Raw genomic sequence first — 13,919 nt, forward strand, 5'->3', positions numbered from 1 at the left:
ACAGCCAAGGTGTACAACAGTCTTATGTCAGAGATCATGTGTTAACAGAAAACCTGTTATTCGTCTCCAAGGAAGCATATGTAGCTTGTCTATAGAGAAAGCAGATGTTCATTTAGTGAATTTTCCTGTGAGGCATGGTTTTTTCCTGTAAACCAGAAATATGTCTTTGTTTTTGAAGAGAATTCAATTTGTGATTAGGAGAAAGAAAATGAGCAGGAGTCCTGTCACTGGGTAATAATTCTCTGAACTGAACAATGAGTAGCCCCAGCCATGTCCTATTTCCCCATCTCCATTTTTTGACTCTGCTATGTCAGATAAAGGCCTTGTGTTTTGTGTGGAAATAAGAAAAATGAAAATTGTTTTAAAAAAGATGAAGGCTCAGGAGAATGTGAGCTCAATCCCTGTTACCTTTTAAATTAGTTAACCCCATCTCTGTTAAACCTATAGTGTTTTAGCTACATATCAAATAATTTCAGTTTTAAAGCATGGCTGTTTCAAGTTTGTGCTCAGCTTGGGTGACAGTTTAGAGGACCATATCTTGTTAAAAATTGTTGATAGTGTTACCCTTTACCTAATGACAGCAGAGCAACTTTTTATGCAAGCTCTGTGTTTCTAAAAGAGCATTATTCTTTAGCAGCTTTATCATTTTAGGATGAAGTTATACTGTTTGTCACCTCTAATCTTCAGATATCAAGCTGCGAATTATTTTGGCAGAACGCTCTAGCCTCCCTTAACCCTAAAAAAAAAAAAAAATTCTTTTGAAGGAAGAATTGTGATCTGCTGTCATATAAAACACAAACACTTCTCCGGCTTTTCTTTTGTAAAATTTCCTTCTATTATATGCCATAAGAGTAAGTAGTTTTCAGTCCTGATGATTTTGGACTGGCTTTGTACTGACTTTTCTCTTAAAGTAGAGTCACTACCACCCCTTGAACTACAGAAGTAGCGTTTAGTGACCTGGTGAGTTACTGTAGGATTTGGGAGGAGGGAGGAATAGAAGTGTGCACTTTGGAAATTTGCTTACACAAACTCAGATGATAGCAGTATTGGAACATCATACAAGAAAAATCAGATGACCTTGAGGACAGAATTAATAGAGGTAGAATTAAATTTTGAAAAGTATGGAGTCCAGGTTTGTGTACTTAAAAGACTTGTAACAAGAATTTATACTGACAGCCAGGAGCTGCACAGTTGAGAAAAGGGGAAAGAACTGGTGTTTGTACCCTCAGGTATCAGGATGACTGAGCAATTGATGCATGGTGGCAAACACAATCGGAGGATGTGCCCAATAAGGTATTTCCAGTAGAGAAAAGAAAGACTGTTGCAATTTATATAAAGAGTGGTGAGATCTGATCTGGAATGTTATATGTAGTTCTAATCCCTTGTGCTCAAAAAAGTTCAATTTGAATTGACAGCAAAAGATGTAGAAGTGGTCAGAGAAATGGGCAACATACTTGGAGAAGCGACCAAAAGAGATTGTCATGTTTAATCTGACAAAACAAAATCTGAATACAAATTTGATTTCTCTTAATGAATACCAGAGAAAGCAAACCAGAATGGGAGATAATGGCTGTTCAAGCTTAGGGACAAAACTGGAGCAAAACCAAATTAGTATATACTACCCATGACTACATTAGATTAGAAATTAGCCTATGAAGTTTCTAACAGACCAGAGGATTGCAGTTTTGAAGCAACAATAAGGTGTGATGTTAATGCCTAACTACTTTTAAAATGGAGCTTAAAATATTTAAAAGTATGTTTGAGTGCTATAATATATGACTATGTAGAGATACCCATCAAACCCAGAATTGTTACATTAGGACTGTATCTCATGCAAAGCAAAAACCCTCCTTTTAATTGGCCCAGTTAATACAGCTGTGATATTCCTAGAGCTAGCTGTAGTATCTCTACAAAACTGTATTGTTTTGTCTGCTTGCCTGTGATAGCAGAGGATTGGGTTAGATAATGAAGAAAATGCCATCTAGTCCTATGTATGTGGATAATGCTCGAATTGGTGAGTTTGCACTGGGATTTCCACAGGAATTCTCAGTGGAAGCATTTGTGGAGCCACACAGGTGCTGCTTATGTTATGAAATATGCATACAATTTCCTTAGTGCAGGCAGGGGCCTAGGCATGAAAGGACAGCATGTTAATCATGTTGATCTAGTAATGTTGGCCTCTCTGGAGCTGCTAACATGGATGCTGCACGCGTTACTGATGCGTCTCTGTTACGGAAGCAACTCGGGTGAAAACAGAATTGAGATCATCAATTTGTTTCATGTCAGTAACTAGAAGGATTGTCAGGTGAGAGCAGCAGTGCGACGTGACTGACCTGGATTTTGTTCAGACCAGAGACCCTAGAGATGACAGGTCTTGAATTGCTCTATAAAGATTGTGAGCTTCTTTCCTACAAAACAAGCCCGTTATGTAACGTCTGTTCACTCTTTTTTAATTAAGGAAACTCTTTTGGTAGAATGGATAGATATGTCTTGCCGTAACCTGCCGATGAGTGAATGACTAATGTTGGACTGGCACAGAGCATAACAAGATCAAATGGACTATATTGAGACAAAACTGGCAATTTTTTCCTTTTTCGTTTATTTTGCAGTTACAGAGGACTTTATTGAAATACAGTTTTTAATATCATCCTTAACTTGCAGAACAACTGGTTTATTTTCCCCACCAGAGAAGTCTGTTCATGGCCTATGACTGTGTCAGCAATACTGTGTAGTTTGTGCACTGGAAACCATATTTGCATTTGTAATGTAACTTTGTGTCCATAGTTGCAACAAAATAAATGTTTTCTTTGACTTATTAAATATTTTCTATATGCCACCTGAACTCAGAGTTACTTCAGATTATTTCCCTGGAGAGTGGAAAAGGAAATCCAGCTAAAATTTAGTTACTGTTCTTAAATTAAATTGGGTAAAGAGAATAAGCTGAAGTTGGCCAGATCAATAGGTGCGTTACTTTAGCCCAATGTCTGTAATCAAACAGAGTGCTCTCGATAGGTTTTTCTCAGGCTTGTTAGAGATTTAATTTAATTAGGTATTTAATGTGTTCAGTTAACAGATTGTGCTGCTTTCTAGAACAGTAGCTAAGAAACAACATGCATATGGAGTTTTGTTTCTCACAGGTCATTAGTAAATGAGGTAATCACTTATTTCTGTAGGGTGCCTGCAATGTAGCTGCTAATTTCATAACAGAGGTTTATTTTACCTCTGCATGACATTGTAATATTAAAAATAAATTTTATTTAAGTCTGGCCTAGTCAATACCCTAGAAAACTGCTTACCAGCATACATAGCTGAGTTTAACTCTGAATCCACTAATGCAAGTAAGAGGCTGGAGAACTTCTGTATCAGTGCATGCGATTAATATTAGAATAAGATCGGAATCAGAGCAGTACTATTTACAATTGTTAAATGTAGCAACACACTTACATAGTAGCAGAAAAGGTTTTGGTGTTCTCAGACAAAATCTTCTCTGTCCACCATGGGGAGTCGGATGAGCAATACCGGTATAGTGTATAAACTCCAGCATGACTGCAAAGTAAAAGATGTTTGGGGTTTGTAATTGCTGCCCATGAAGGCTACCAGATTAGTAGTGCCTTGGCACAGTCCCAAGCTGTGTGTTGGCCTACGAAGTGGTAGGTGCAGGCAATGTTCAGGCTTCCCTGGGGCTTTTCTGAAGAACTAAGTCTAAAATGAAAAGGCAGGTCCACCTTTGTGGAAGCCTGTTAAATCTTTAATTCTCTGCATAAGCCATATGTCACCATTACAACTTGTGCAGTTAATCAAATGCTGCTAGTTGTGATGTTTTTCTTGTATCTGTTCCTAACTCTGCTGAATTCACCAGACTGATCAGAAAAGCAAGAATGTTATATTTTAGCTATATTTTACTTATTGAGACCTTATTGAAATCATAACCTCGAGTGGAGTGGAAAAGCATGGTTTTAGTATGTGATCCCTACAGCTGCCCAGATTTCTCCCACTCCAAGAAATACAATTTTAGCATGAGGGCTCTCCCAAAATACGTCATTCTTGCAAGCAATTGAAACGGACCCGGACGACAGAAGGGATCAGATCCTTTGCTCCCAGGAGTTGCTGAGCCCGCGCTCTTCTCTCATGACACAAAGTTGTCATGAGCAGCTCGACTCTCCGCCTTTTGGCATCCTTCATGTTGGGGTCAGAAAGAATTGCTCCAGATTGCTATGTTATGGGTCTTTAGAGATTATTATAAGCTTGCACAGTTTAAAGTGATCCTTGAGTTCTTCTGTCTCCTTGTCTTTTGGTGTGCACCAGAGACCTGAGGTAGCAGCCAAAAGCTATTTCCATTCCCCTTCTCCTTCAGCTGCATAGTGTTTGCTTACACAGCTGTATTTCAGCTTAGCTGTTAAAGAACTAGAGTTTTGCTTCTATTTCCAAGCTTGTATGCAAATTATCAGTGATTAATCTGAAATTCAATGAAGGAAAGGCTGAGATAGGCTTACTGCCCTCATTTGTGTGTGTTTCTACCATGTGCTAGCCTGGTTCATAATACTTCAGCTTTGTTTGAAGCTTTCAGAGAATCCACACTTTGCATCCGATGTCACGTCCTGTCATGTCCTTGATTTTCCTTGCTTTGCATCTTTTATGGAGGTGCAGCACCCAGATCTTTCTGCACAGATCAGTAGGCAGCGCTTTGTGAGGGACTTCTGTCTGAAAGGTGGCAAAAGCTATAGAGCACTTGGTAACATACTTGTATCACCCAGTGAACTGTAGCTTTTCCTGATACTTAAAAACCCGTATGTATAAACCTGTATAGCATACCTGTTTTCCCATAGCTCTGTGTGTGTCTGCATTGTTCCCTTTCTCTGTCCCTCAGAATAATTTTCCAAGCTGTGGATTGATTTTCAGTTCTGTCAGAATAACGGAGCTCCCAAAGACAGTTAAATTATTTGGAGCTGCTTGAAACAACGCATCTGGGTAGAGGGGAGAGATTCTCTGAGTGCCTTAATTGAAGGAATGACTACAGACCTGAGCTGATCCAGCTCCAGAGCATTCAGTGAGGAGACGGGCCCTTATAAGTACCCAAAAAGCCTTCCCTCAGAGCATAGGCAGTTCAAGACCACCGCATTCAGTCGTCCACAACAGGCGGTCTCTGGGAAATCAGGCCTCCTTAGCTCTGGCGCTCAGGATTGTTTTAAACATTTGAGAGAGGTTACATCTGGCTGACAAGAATCACTGTGAGGCCTCACTGAAAGCTGCTCAGTGCTCAGAGGCTGGGAAAGGGCCTTGCCACTTAGAGCACCTTCAGTTACCACGTTAGTGCTTCATTTTCCATCCTCTTCCCCGCAGATTTGCAGTATGCGTAAGTAAAATAGAAAGTGGGAGAAGTATGTTCATCTCCTGTGGTTTGTTGTACTTCATCTTCCGTCTCTTTAATACCACTTCCAAATTGTTTTTGTTATAAAGTGCTGAAAAAAACCTTCATTGCTTAAAGAGTTAAAAGATACTGCATGATAAAACAGATCACAGACAGGGTAGAAAGAAAAGGATCACAGGCATGACCTTTATTTCAAAACAGGTTAAGAGCAAAAGCCACAGGTGTTCTTTGAATGTGAAAATCAGTGATAAAAACGGAGTTTGTAGTGGTGCGGTTTTTTTATTGAGAGAATGTTAAGAAATTGTATAGTTATGAGTATGCATGTGTAAAATACAAAGAGTAAAATGGATCAGTATGTTTCTTAGAGTCATGATTATAGATAACTTGAGCGTGTTCCACTGAAGTATTTTCTATGACCCGCTATTCATGTTTGCAAACATGTGCGTGGTGCCTGTTAATCACTTATGATGTCCTTTATAAATCCAACAGTACTGTAATTTGTCAGGCCCTTTTTGCTTCCACCCTGACTGTCTTTTTATTTAGTTCTTAAGGCACCCACAAGAAGTTACGCTTTTTTTTCCCTTGTTTTTCACTCCAATTCTCAACATTCAAGGAAAAAATTAGAAATGCAACTAAACAATTGGTCCATGTTGCTAAACATCAAATATTAATAAATAAAATGTCTATTTGCATCTGACTTGCTCAGTATCTAGGGTATCCTTTGCTCCCAAGTCTCATGGCTGTATTGCCCTGTGTATCGCTTAATCCCCCTGCTGTTGCTGTTTCCAAAGATCCAGCACATCTTTACTTCTGGGATTTCCACAGTTCTTCTGGCTTCCTCCAGGCATGTTAAAGATCTTTGCTCTTTCCTTTTTTTAATGTTGTCTTCCCAGGTGTTTCCACAGTTGTTTCCTTTATTCCTCTCTGTTCTTTCCTATGCCTTGTTTTATCTGATACTGTAATTTGGTCTGCTTGTCTGCCACTTTTCATCTCAATTGAGAGTTTTAGGACAGTAGTTTTGACATCCTGCTAGATGTTGCTTTCTTTAAACTAAACAGGAGGCAAAGGCTGAGGAAATATTTCTTTAAATCATTCCTCTCTATTCCTCACTGCCTCACAAATCTACTCCTCTGTGCCTTTCAGTGGAACTTTGGGTTTTTTTTCCTTTCTTTTCTTTTTTTTTCTTTTTTTCTCTTCATCCATAAGATTTTGCCAAATTTTTGCTGATTCCTGTAATATCTGCCCTTCCTTTCTCTCCCATTTCCAAATACTTACTGTGTCTCACGTTCAATACCGTAATCACCTTCTTTCTACTGGTAAACATAATTCTGAACAGAATAACAAAACAAGTTTGTCTTACCTGTTGAATCACTGATCTCCAAATGAAGGAAGACCATGCATTCACCAATACAGAGAAGCCACCTCTTCTAAACACTTTTTTTCATGATTTCTGTTCTTTGGTCTTCCTTTATTTTTCCTTTAGAATTACTGTTAGTTTGGAAAAGTGCTTTCTGAGGAGATGGTGCATACTGTCTTCTTTATGGAGGAAGCTTTGGTGGCCAGAAGTAGTGATCTGAGTTGTCTCCGGGCAGTCGGGTAGGTGGGCAACCCAGCTGGCTGGTGATTCTGCCTTGGTGAAGTGAGAATTTTGAGGTCAGTGATTCTACAGGTAAGACAGACTTGTCCTGTTATTCTGCTCCAGAGTTATCATCCGGTACTCACTGCTACTAAAGTTAGTGCAGTAATATATAGCAATTAATTCAGCCTGTAATTTCTCAAATGAAGGACTGAATTTGTAAATACATCAAGAAAACAGACAGCTTATTAATGCTTTTTTAAGTTGGGGTTGCCTCTCTGGTACAGTATTAAAGCAGTGACTAGCATAGATTGATAACTGTGCTGTGCTTTGAGTTTTCTTTTATAAATGCTTTCCTAAACAGAACTTTTCCTGGCTATGGTTTTAGTTGGGTTAATTTTTCTTTCTGTTGTGAATGTTGTTTTATGGACCCTTAAGAGTAATTGGCTTTGTAACTGTGGCCAATAATCACTGCTCAGTAATAAAACACAGATCAAAGGAAACCTATTGGTGTTAAAGTTTTATGTAATATTGTCCTTACATAAGGTGGTTTTAAAATTGGGAGTAAATGAATACACAGTATTTTAAACAATTTTAACATGCTGTTTCTTGGTTTACTTACCCTTAACTTTACAATGTTACTTACTTTTGTACTGAAATCTTTCAGGACTGGCTTCTGGGCATAGGTGTGTATTATAGTAATTTTTAAGTCAGACATTGAGACAGGGGTTTGATTTTTCTGATTAATAAATCCATAGTGTTTTTTCTGTTCGTTTGCTTTTAAACAGTATTATAACTTAAGTACTTGGGAAATTTATTTTTTTATACCAACAGCCTGGGTTAAGAAATAGTAATAAATGTGATTTCAATTTAACAAAAACCAGTCTGTTTTTTTTCCCAGTGTTAATGCAGCAATACAAATCCTGTCTACACTTGCACACCACATCCGCAAGCAGCAACATACATACATGGTTTATTTCAGTTTTAGACTTACCAGGAGGTTAAAATGATTGTTTTGCATCAATGCAGCACTTCTGTCCTTAAGGTTTGCATTGGTGCAGCTGTATCCATGTTGGAAATCGTATCTGAACAAAGGAATATCGTATGAACAAAGGAGGCCGCAGCTGTGAATATCTAGAAGATACGTGCTATGAATGTACTTTACACACATCTGCTCAGTTAACTTTTAATGGAATTACACTTAGAAAGATCTATAATTCTGGGGCAAATGCCCACATCCATTTTTCAGTAAGTTACTTTAAACACTGGGGATTTGGTTTAGAAGTTTTGTGTACTCCTCCTTTTTGTAACCATGGGCGATGTTTGGCTTCACTTTGGTTAAGGTGTAGCACTCCTCCACAAACAGGGAGTGAGCGTAGTTAGCCTTTTGTGCTCTTACTGTTGTTACCTACAACCTTTTATTAGTAACACATAATTGTTATGCTTTGTTTTGTGAAGCATGGGGTTTTTCTTCTTTTTATGGTTAGCACCTACCTACAAATTCTGATATTTGACAGTAAGTCTTCAGACAACCTGACCCTCAGTTTGCATAAAATCTGAAGCAGAAGCAGGAGGATTCTCCAGGGAAGTAGAAGCAGACTGTAGGGGATTGTAGGGATCATAAGATCCTGCTCTGGGGAGAGGGAAGAGTTCTAGCTCGAGCCCCTGCCTCAGTGCAGTACCTTGAAGGGATCTGTGTAAGTTGTGCAGAGAACATCCTGACTGCCACTTCTTCAAACACTGATCTCCAAAGCACTAACAGTGAGCTTATAGCTGAGGAAGGCCCAAAGCTTTAATGCCACTTTAATTTTGATCTCCGACTGAGAGTTTCAGCTTGCTTAATCAGTTCTTTGCATAAATGTATTATATTTAGTATAAGATCCCGCTTTGTTCTATAAAATAGATATCACAGCTGTATTTCATGCTACAAGGTGATACCAAGTGGGCTGAACTCTGTTCTCGTTTCACTGGACTTCTGGTGAAGTTTCACCATTTCTGTTCTGCAGTGTTCTAGCAAAATCCACACAGAAACTTTCATATTAACATAAACATTCTAGTGTTCAGGGAAATTGCCTCTGCAAATGGTTTCCTCTCCCTTCTCTCCCTCCTCATGCTTTTTATTTGATACCAGGACACTAGTTCTGTGGGAAAAATGAGTTCTGCAACTTTCCCTTGTGGCATAACTGTGGTGTTAAGCAGACAACTTATTCTCTGCTTATTAAGAATTATTTCAAGGTAAACACTGTAATTGCATACTCAGCAATACATTTTGGCTCCTGCAGGCCTTTTTTTCCCCCTCTAGTCCTGGAGCTCTTTTGACATCAGTTCTACAAGTATTTGATATATTATGAGTGCAGCATTCTGCAATGTATGGTTACAGAGACCTTCTGCAAACTTAGTTGGGCGCTTTCCTAGTGTTTTCTTGTCCATGTAGTACTCACTTTTTGGTAGCTCTACTTAACTGTAGTTTTGAAAGCATGATTAAAATTTCAGTGTATTTGGCCTTTAAATACGATGAAGTCATCCTGTGATATTTTTATGTCAGGTGTTTCTTCCACATTGGAGCTTTCCATTAAGAATTGGATCTTTGTCTGTTTTACTTAGGCATCATAATCTTAGACTAGAGCATTAGCTCCCCCCTCCCCCTGCCAAAAATATTTTTTATGCATATAGTATTGCTGCACTGAAGGGGTTATATAAAGCAAGCTGGAACTAATAGTAATTACTCTGCAGCATTGCATTTGCCTTTTTACAGATTGGAAATAGTTTAAAAAAAAATAAAAATAGGATTTTAAAACAGCCTCCCCATGTGAAAATTTTGCAGCCACCACAGGGCAAAATACAACTTCTGTGCTCAAGCCAGAAGCAATCAGGTTTGGCAAGACAATGAGAAAACTTCTGAAATATTTAAACCGTAAAAGTGGGAAAACAGAATATTGTGTTTTATTATAGGTTCGGGAACTGCAAACACGTTTACAAAGTGTGCAGGCAACAGGTCCATCCAGCCCAAGTCGTCTCACTTCTGCAAATCGACCCATTAACCCCAGTACTGGAGAACTGAGCACAAGCAGCAGTAGCAATGACATTCCTATAGCCAAGGTAAGCTGTTGTGTATTGCAGTAATGCTTCTTATTATCTGGGAGAAATGGGTTTCATTTTGCACAGCTGCTCTGCGGGCATGTGATTACTTGGGAAATATCGTCTAGAATCCCAGGAGAGTTTTCTGGGGTCATAAGCAGGCCCATGAACTTGACCTGCAGAAAGAGATAAGCAGTAATGATTTTACATCTCTCAGTTACAACACAGATATCAATCTATAGCAGTTTGCTTAAGGTTTCCAAAAGTAGCCAGTGAACAAATGTTGATGTATTTTGTATAATGTGCATGGAGTATGGGGTGTCCTGTGTAACTTGTGCAGCATTCTGACTTCTAGATTGCTGAAAGAGTGAAGTTGTCAAAGACAAGATCAGAGTCTTCATCGTCTGACAGACCTGTCCTAGGATCAGAAATCAGCAGCATAGGAGTAAGGACTAATAAACGTGTGCATGCATGCTACCTTCTAAATATGACTTGTGTTCTGTTAAAAGCAGCGTTGTTTTTCTAAAAATATGAGCTAACTTAAAGGCTATTTTGAGAAAATATTTGAACAGAGTATTTCACCCAGCATTAAGAACTCATGGTGGCTAGAAATCATACCTTGAATGACTTTAAGGGGGTAATAAACAGAGTCAATATTACTCACCAAGCAAAGGCTTTTCAGTTGCATTCCACAGTTTCTAAATCAACAGAGAACTGCATTCTGCTCTGAAATGCCAGTGTAAATTTAGGTACAGTGTTGCTACTTTAGGTTAATATTTATTTCACTGAAAGAACAACTTGGGTCTGACATTTGCTTAGCTTTCAAGGAAGTATATTAACATTTTTATATCTATGGTGAACTTCAACTTTTGGTTAGCTAGAATTTTGAATCAAAGTAACTTCTCAAAGCAGAAACCTGTAAATGTCCTATTCTTCTTAAAATTCATAGAGAAAACTGAATAATGAATATCTTGAAGTAAGTACATCCAAAAAAACTCAGCTGTCAATCCAATCTATGGGAGGAATCCAGTTGCTATCCATTCACAATGATCTATTAATTATCCTGTGCAGGTGTCTAGCAGTGTGGCTGAACACTTGGCACATTCCCTCCAAGACTGCTCAAATATCCAAGAAATCTTCCAAACTCTGTATTCACATGGATCTGCTATCTCCGAAAGTAAAATCCGAGAGTTTGAAGTGGAGACAGAGAGATTAAACAGGTAAGATGAAAAGTTAGATATGCTCAAATATATTGTCTGCTGTTAGCTTTGTTGAAGTTACTGCTTTTTGTACGGCTCGTAGTTGAGTCCCAGCTCAACTCTGACAGCTGCAAATAAACATAAAATGGAGTTGAGAAACAGGTGATTGAAGTACACGCTAAGGATTCTTTCCATCGGTATGACAATTTAGCCATATATTACTATTCAAGCGTGGCACCATCATCTGCACTGTGGAGTGTCCTTTGCTATGGCTGACCAAGTGGACATGACATCTTTTTTCATAAAGCACATCAGTGTTAAAAATAAGGTATCCTATAACTTATTATTCATCCTTCTAGAATTAGCTCACTTTTTTTTCTCTTGGAGAAACAGAATTCTAGCATTAACTGTATCAGTGAGTGCACACGGATATGTGTTGGTGTGGAATACATATATTTAGACTTCTGGCAGCAGAAGAAAGATTGTAGCTTTCTGGTTGTAGTTAAAATATTGCTGTTAATTGCTGAATAAGCTCTATCTTAGCCAAAGCTTCATATCCTGCTTAGCACAGAGGATCAAAACTGTGGATTAGGAACCCGAGAACTGTGTCTCAGCCTGCTTCCAAGTTCTCTCTTTTCCACTACTATCTCAAGTTTAGTCTAATCAATACAGTATCTCCTGATTTGTAGCTCATGTTTTTGTAATGCTGCAAAATGTGATCTTTTTTTTTCTTTCTTTTTGCACTGCACAATTTTGCATTGACAGCATGTATCCTTATATGAGGTGTCAAAGACAAGATAGGAAGTTGAAGCAGCTGTGAGTTTTAGCAACTAGAAAGATTGGGGGGTTATTCTGATCACTAAAGAAGTGGTATACTAGCCCTTCTCTTTTTCCTTGTGGTTGTTAAGAAGTTAGTGATTTTAGAGTTGTGGATGATACTGATTTCTTTGTTAGTTACTGTCCAGACTGTGAAATCATTTCCCTGCTTGCCCTCATTGTATGTCCAACCCTGATGATTAGGTATAGTCCATTGGTGTGTGTTGCAGTTACCAGCAATGATAATAGTCAGTAATACTGATATTTTGAAGCTTTGTTTTCAGGTCCATAGTTAACCTCATTGAGAAGAATATTGCAGCTAAGTTCTGATAGGAGCTGTTGTTTGACAGAATTGTTGGAGATTTCATTGCATCACTGAAACTCAGTTCATATTTTGGAAGTTGCCTCTGTAATCATGACTAAAATATTACTTTAAGCGAAACAGTCATTCTGGATGCCCCAAAGAGAGGGGGCATCTTTGCAGCCTCATGATCGCTCCACACCCCCACTTAAAACAAGAAGCAAATGTGGCAGCAGGTAGGGAGGAATGGAAGCAGAAAGATAAAGCAAAAAGTTAAGATAACTGCCCCATACATTCTTGTGGCTTCAAAAGAAGGCTACAGCTCTCTGATTGCTGCTCTTTCACAGAGAAATGTTATATTGATTGCATTTAATGGGAAGGAGAGGAGCAGAAGGAAGTAGGCTGTCCTAGAGAAATGAGTATCCTCTTGGCTCTTGCTGGGAGATATGGAACAGTTAGATTTTGCTGTAGTCATTTAAAAAAAATGTATAGACCAAATGGTCTTTGTTGTTTTAGATTATGATTGTTTTAGAGTTTTCAAGAGAGTGTCTGCAAGCTAAACTTGAAGGCTGTAAATTATTTTCTTTTCTACAGCCGCATTGAACACTTGAAATCCCAGAATGACTTGTTGACAATAACACTGGAGGAGTGCAAGAGCAACGCTGAGCGGATGAGCATGCTTGTTGGGAAGTATGAGTCCAATGCCACAGCCCTCAGGCTTGCACTGCAGTACAGGTATGTACTTACACAGAGAATGTCTTAGCCAGAGAAAGAGAGGGGGAAGACTTGACGGAGGTCTCAGAGAGTGAAATTGTTAGTGTGCTGTACTAAAACTCTTTAATTCCTCCCTGAAAAATGCCCCATTGGTTAAACTACTGGGCAAACTATGTAACTGAAGTTATTGGTACAAGTGTATCTCAACCCTAGTTCAGCAGCAACGGTGAACTCAATCCAGTCGTGAGACATAGGTTTTCTGCATTATTCAGGCACCTTTCACAAGGCCAGTGGACCAAGGAATACCATTTTACTCTAGATAATTTCAAGTGACTTTATATGCCATCGATGGGAATTGTGGGTGAATTGCTTGGTATTGGTTTCAAGTGTCTAAATTTGCTTTAATCTGTGTAAAAAGAGGGTGTCACTTGACTCCTGCTGCTGCAAGTATTTTGGAGCAGGCACTTCTGGCATTAGGACAAATTGTGTGCCTTTTAAGGAATGTATTCTGTTACTGTCAGCCTTGAGCAAATTATAAGGAAATGTAAATTACAAATAGGTGCGGTAATGTGTATATTTTTGAAAACATTAGACTGCAACAGGAACAAGTGACTCACAACTGTCTTTAGTAATTGTTGTCTTGTATGGAGGAAAATATTGTAGCCAGGACAGAGAAACAAGTATTTTTCTAAGGTTTCTTGGCATAGTAAGAAGGCTTGAAAAGACTGTTTCTCAAAGAAATAACATCTACCATCAGTCACATTACTGACTGTTTCACCAATGCTCCCGGAGCTCACCTCACACTAGATCATTCCCTCTCTTGCTTTTCGTTGTTACATTACTCAAGGCCAATCTGAGACCATCGTA

General features: G+C 38.7%; 1 protein-coding gene across 1 annotated transcript in view; it reads left to right on the forward strand.

Moving 5' to 3' along the window:
* MCC (MCC regulator of WNT signaling pathway) overlaps positions 1–13,919 on the forward strand; it is a 193,135-nt gene that overhangs the window by 145,711 nt on the left and 33,505 nt on the right. Inside the window, exons 8-11 of the mRNA XM_067316540.1 lie at positions 9,897–10,043; positions 10,378–10,467; positions 11,094–11,242; positions 12,933–13,073. Of these exons, the coding sequence (XP_067172641.1) occupies positions 9,897–10,043; positions 10,378–10,467; positions 11,094–11,242; positions 12,933–13,073 (527 nt within the window). The remainder of the gene's footprint in view (positions 1–9,896; positions 10,044–10,377; positions 10,468–11,093; positions 11,243–12,932; positions 13,074–13,919) is intronic.

The sequence above is a fragment of the Apteryx mantelli genome, chromosome Z (assembly GCF_036417845.1).
Source record: "Apteryx mantelli isolate bAptMan1 chromosome Z, bAptMan1.hap1, whole genome shotgun sequence".
NCBI classification, from domain to species: Eukaryota; Metazoa; Chordata; class Aves; order Apterygiformes; family Apterygidae; genus Apteryx; species Apteryx mantelli.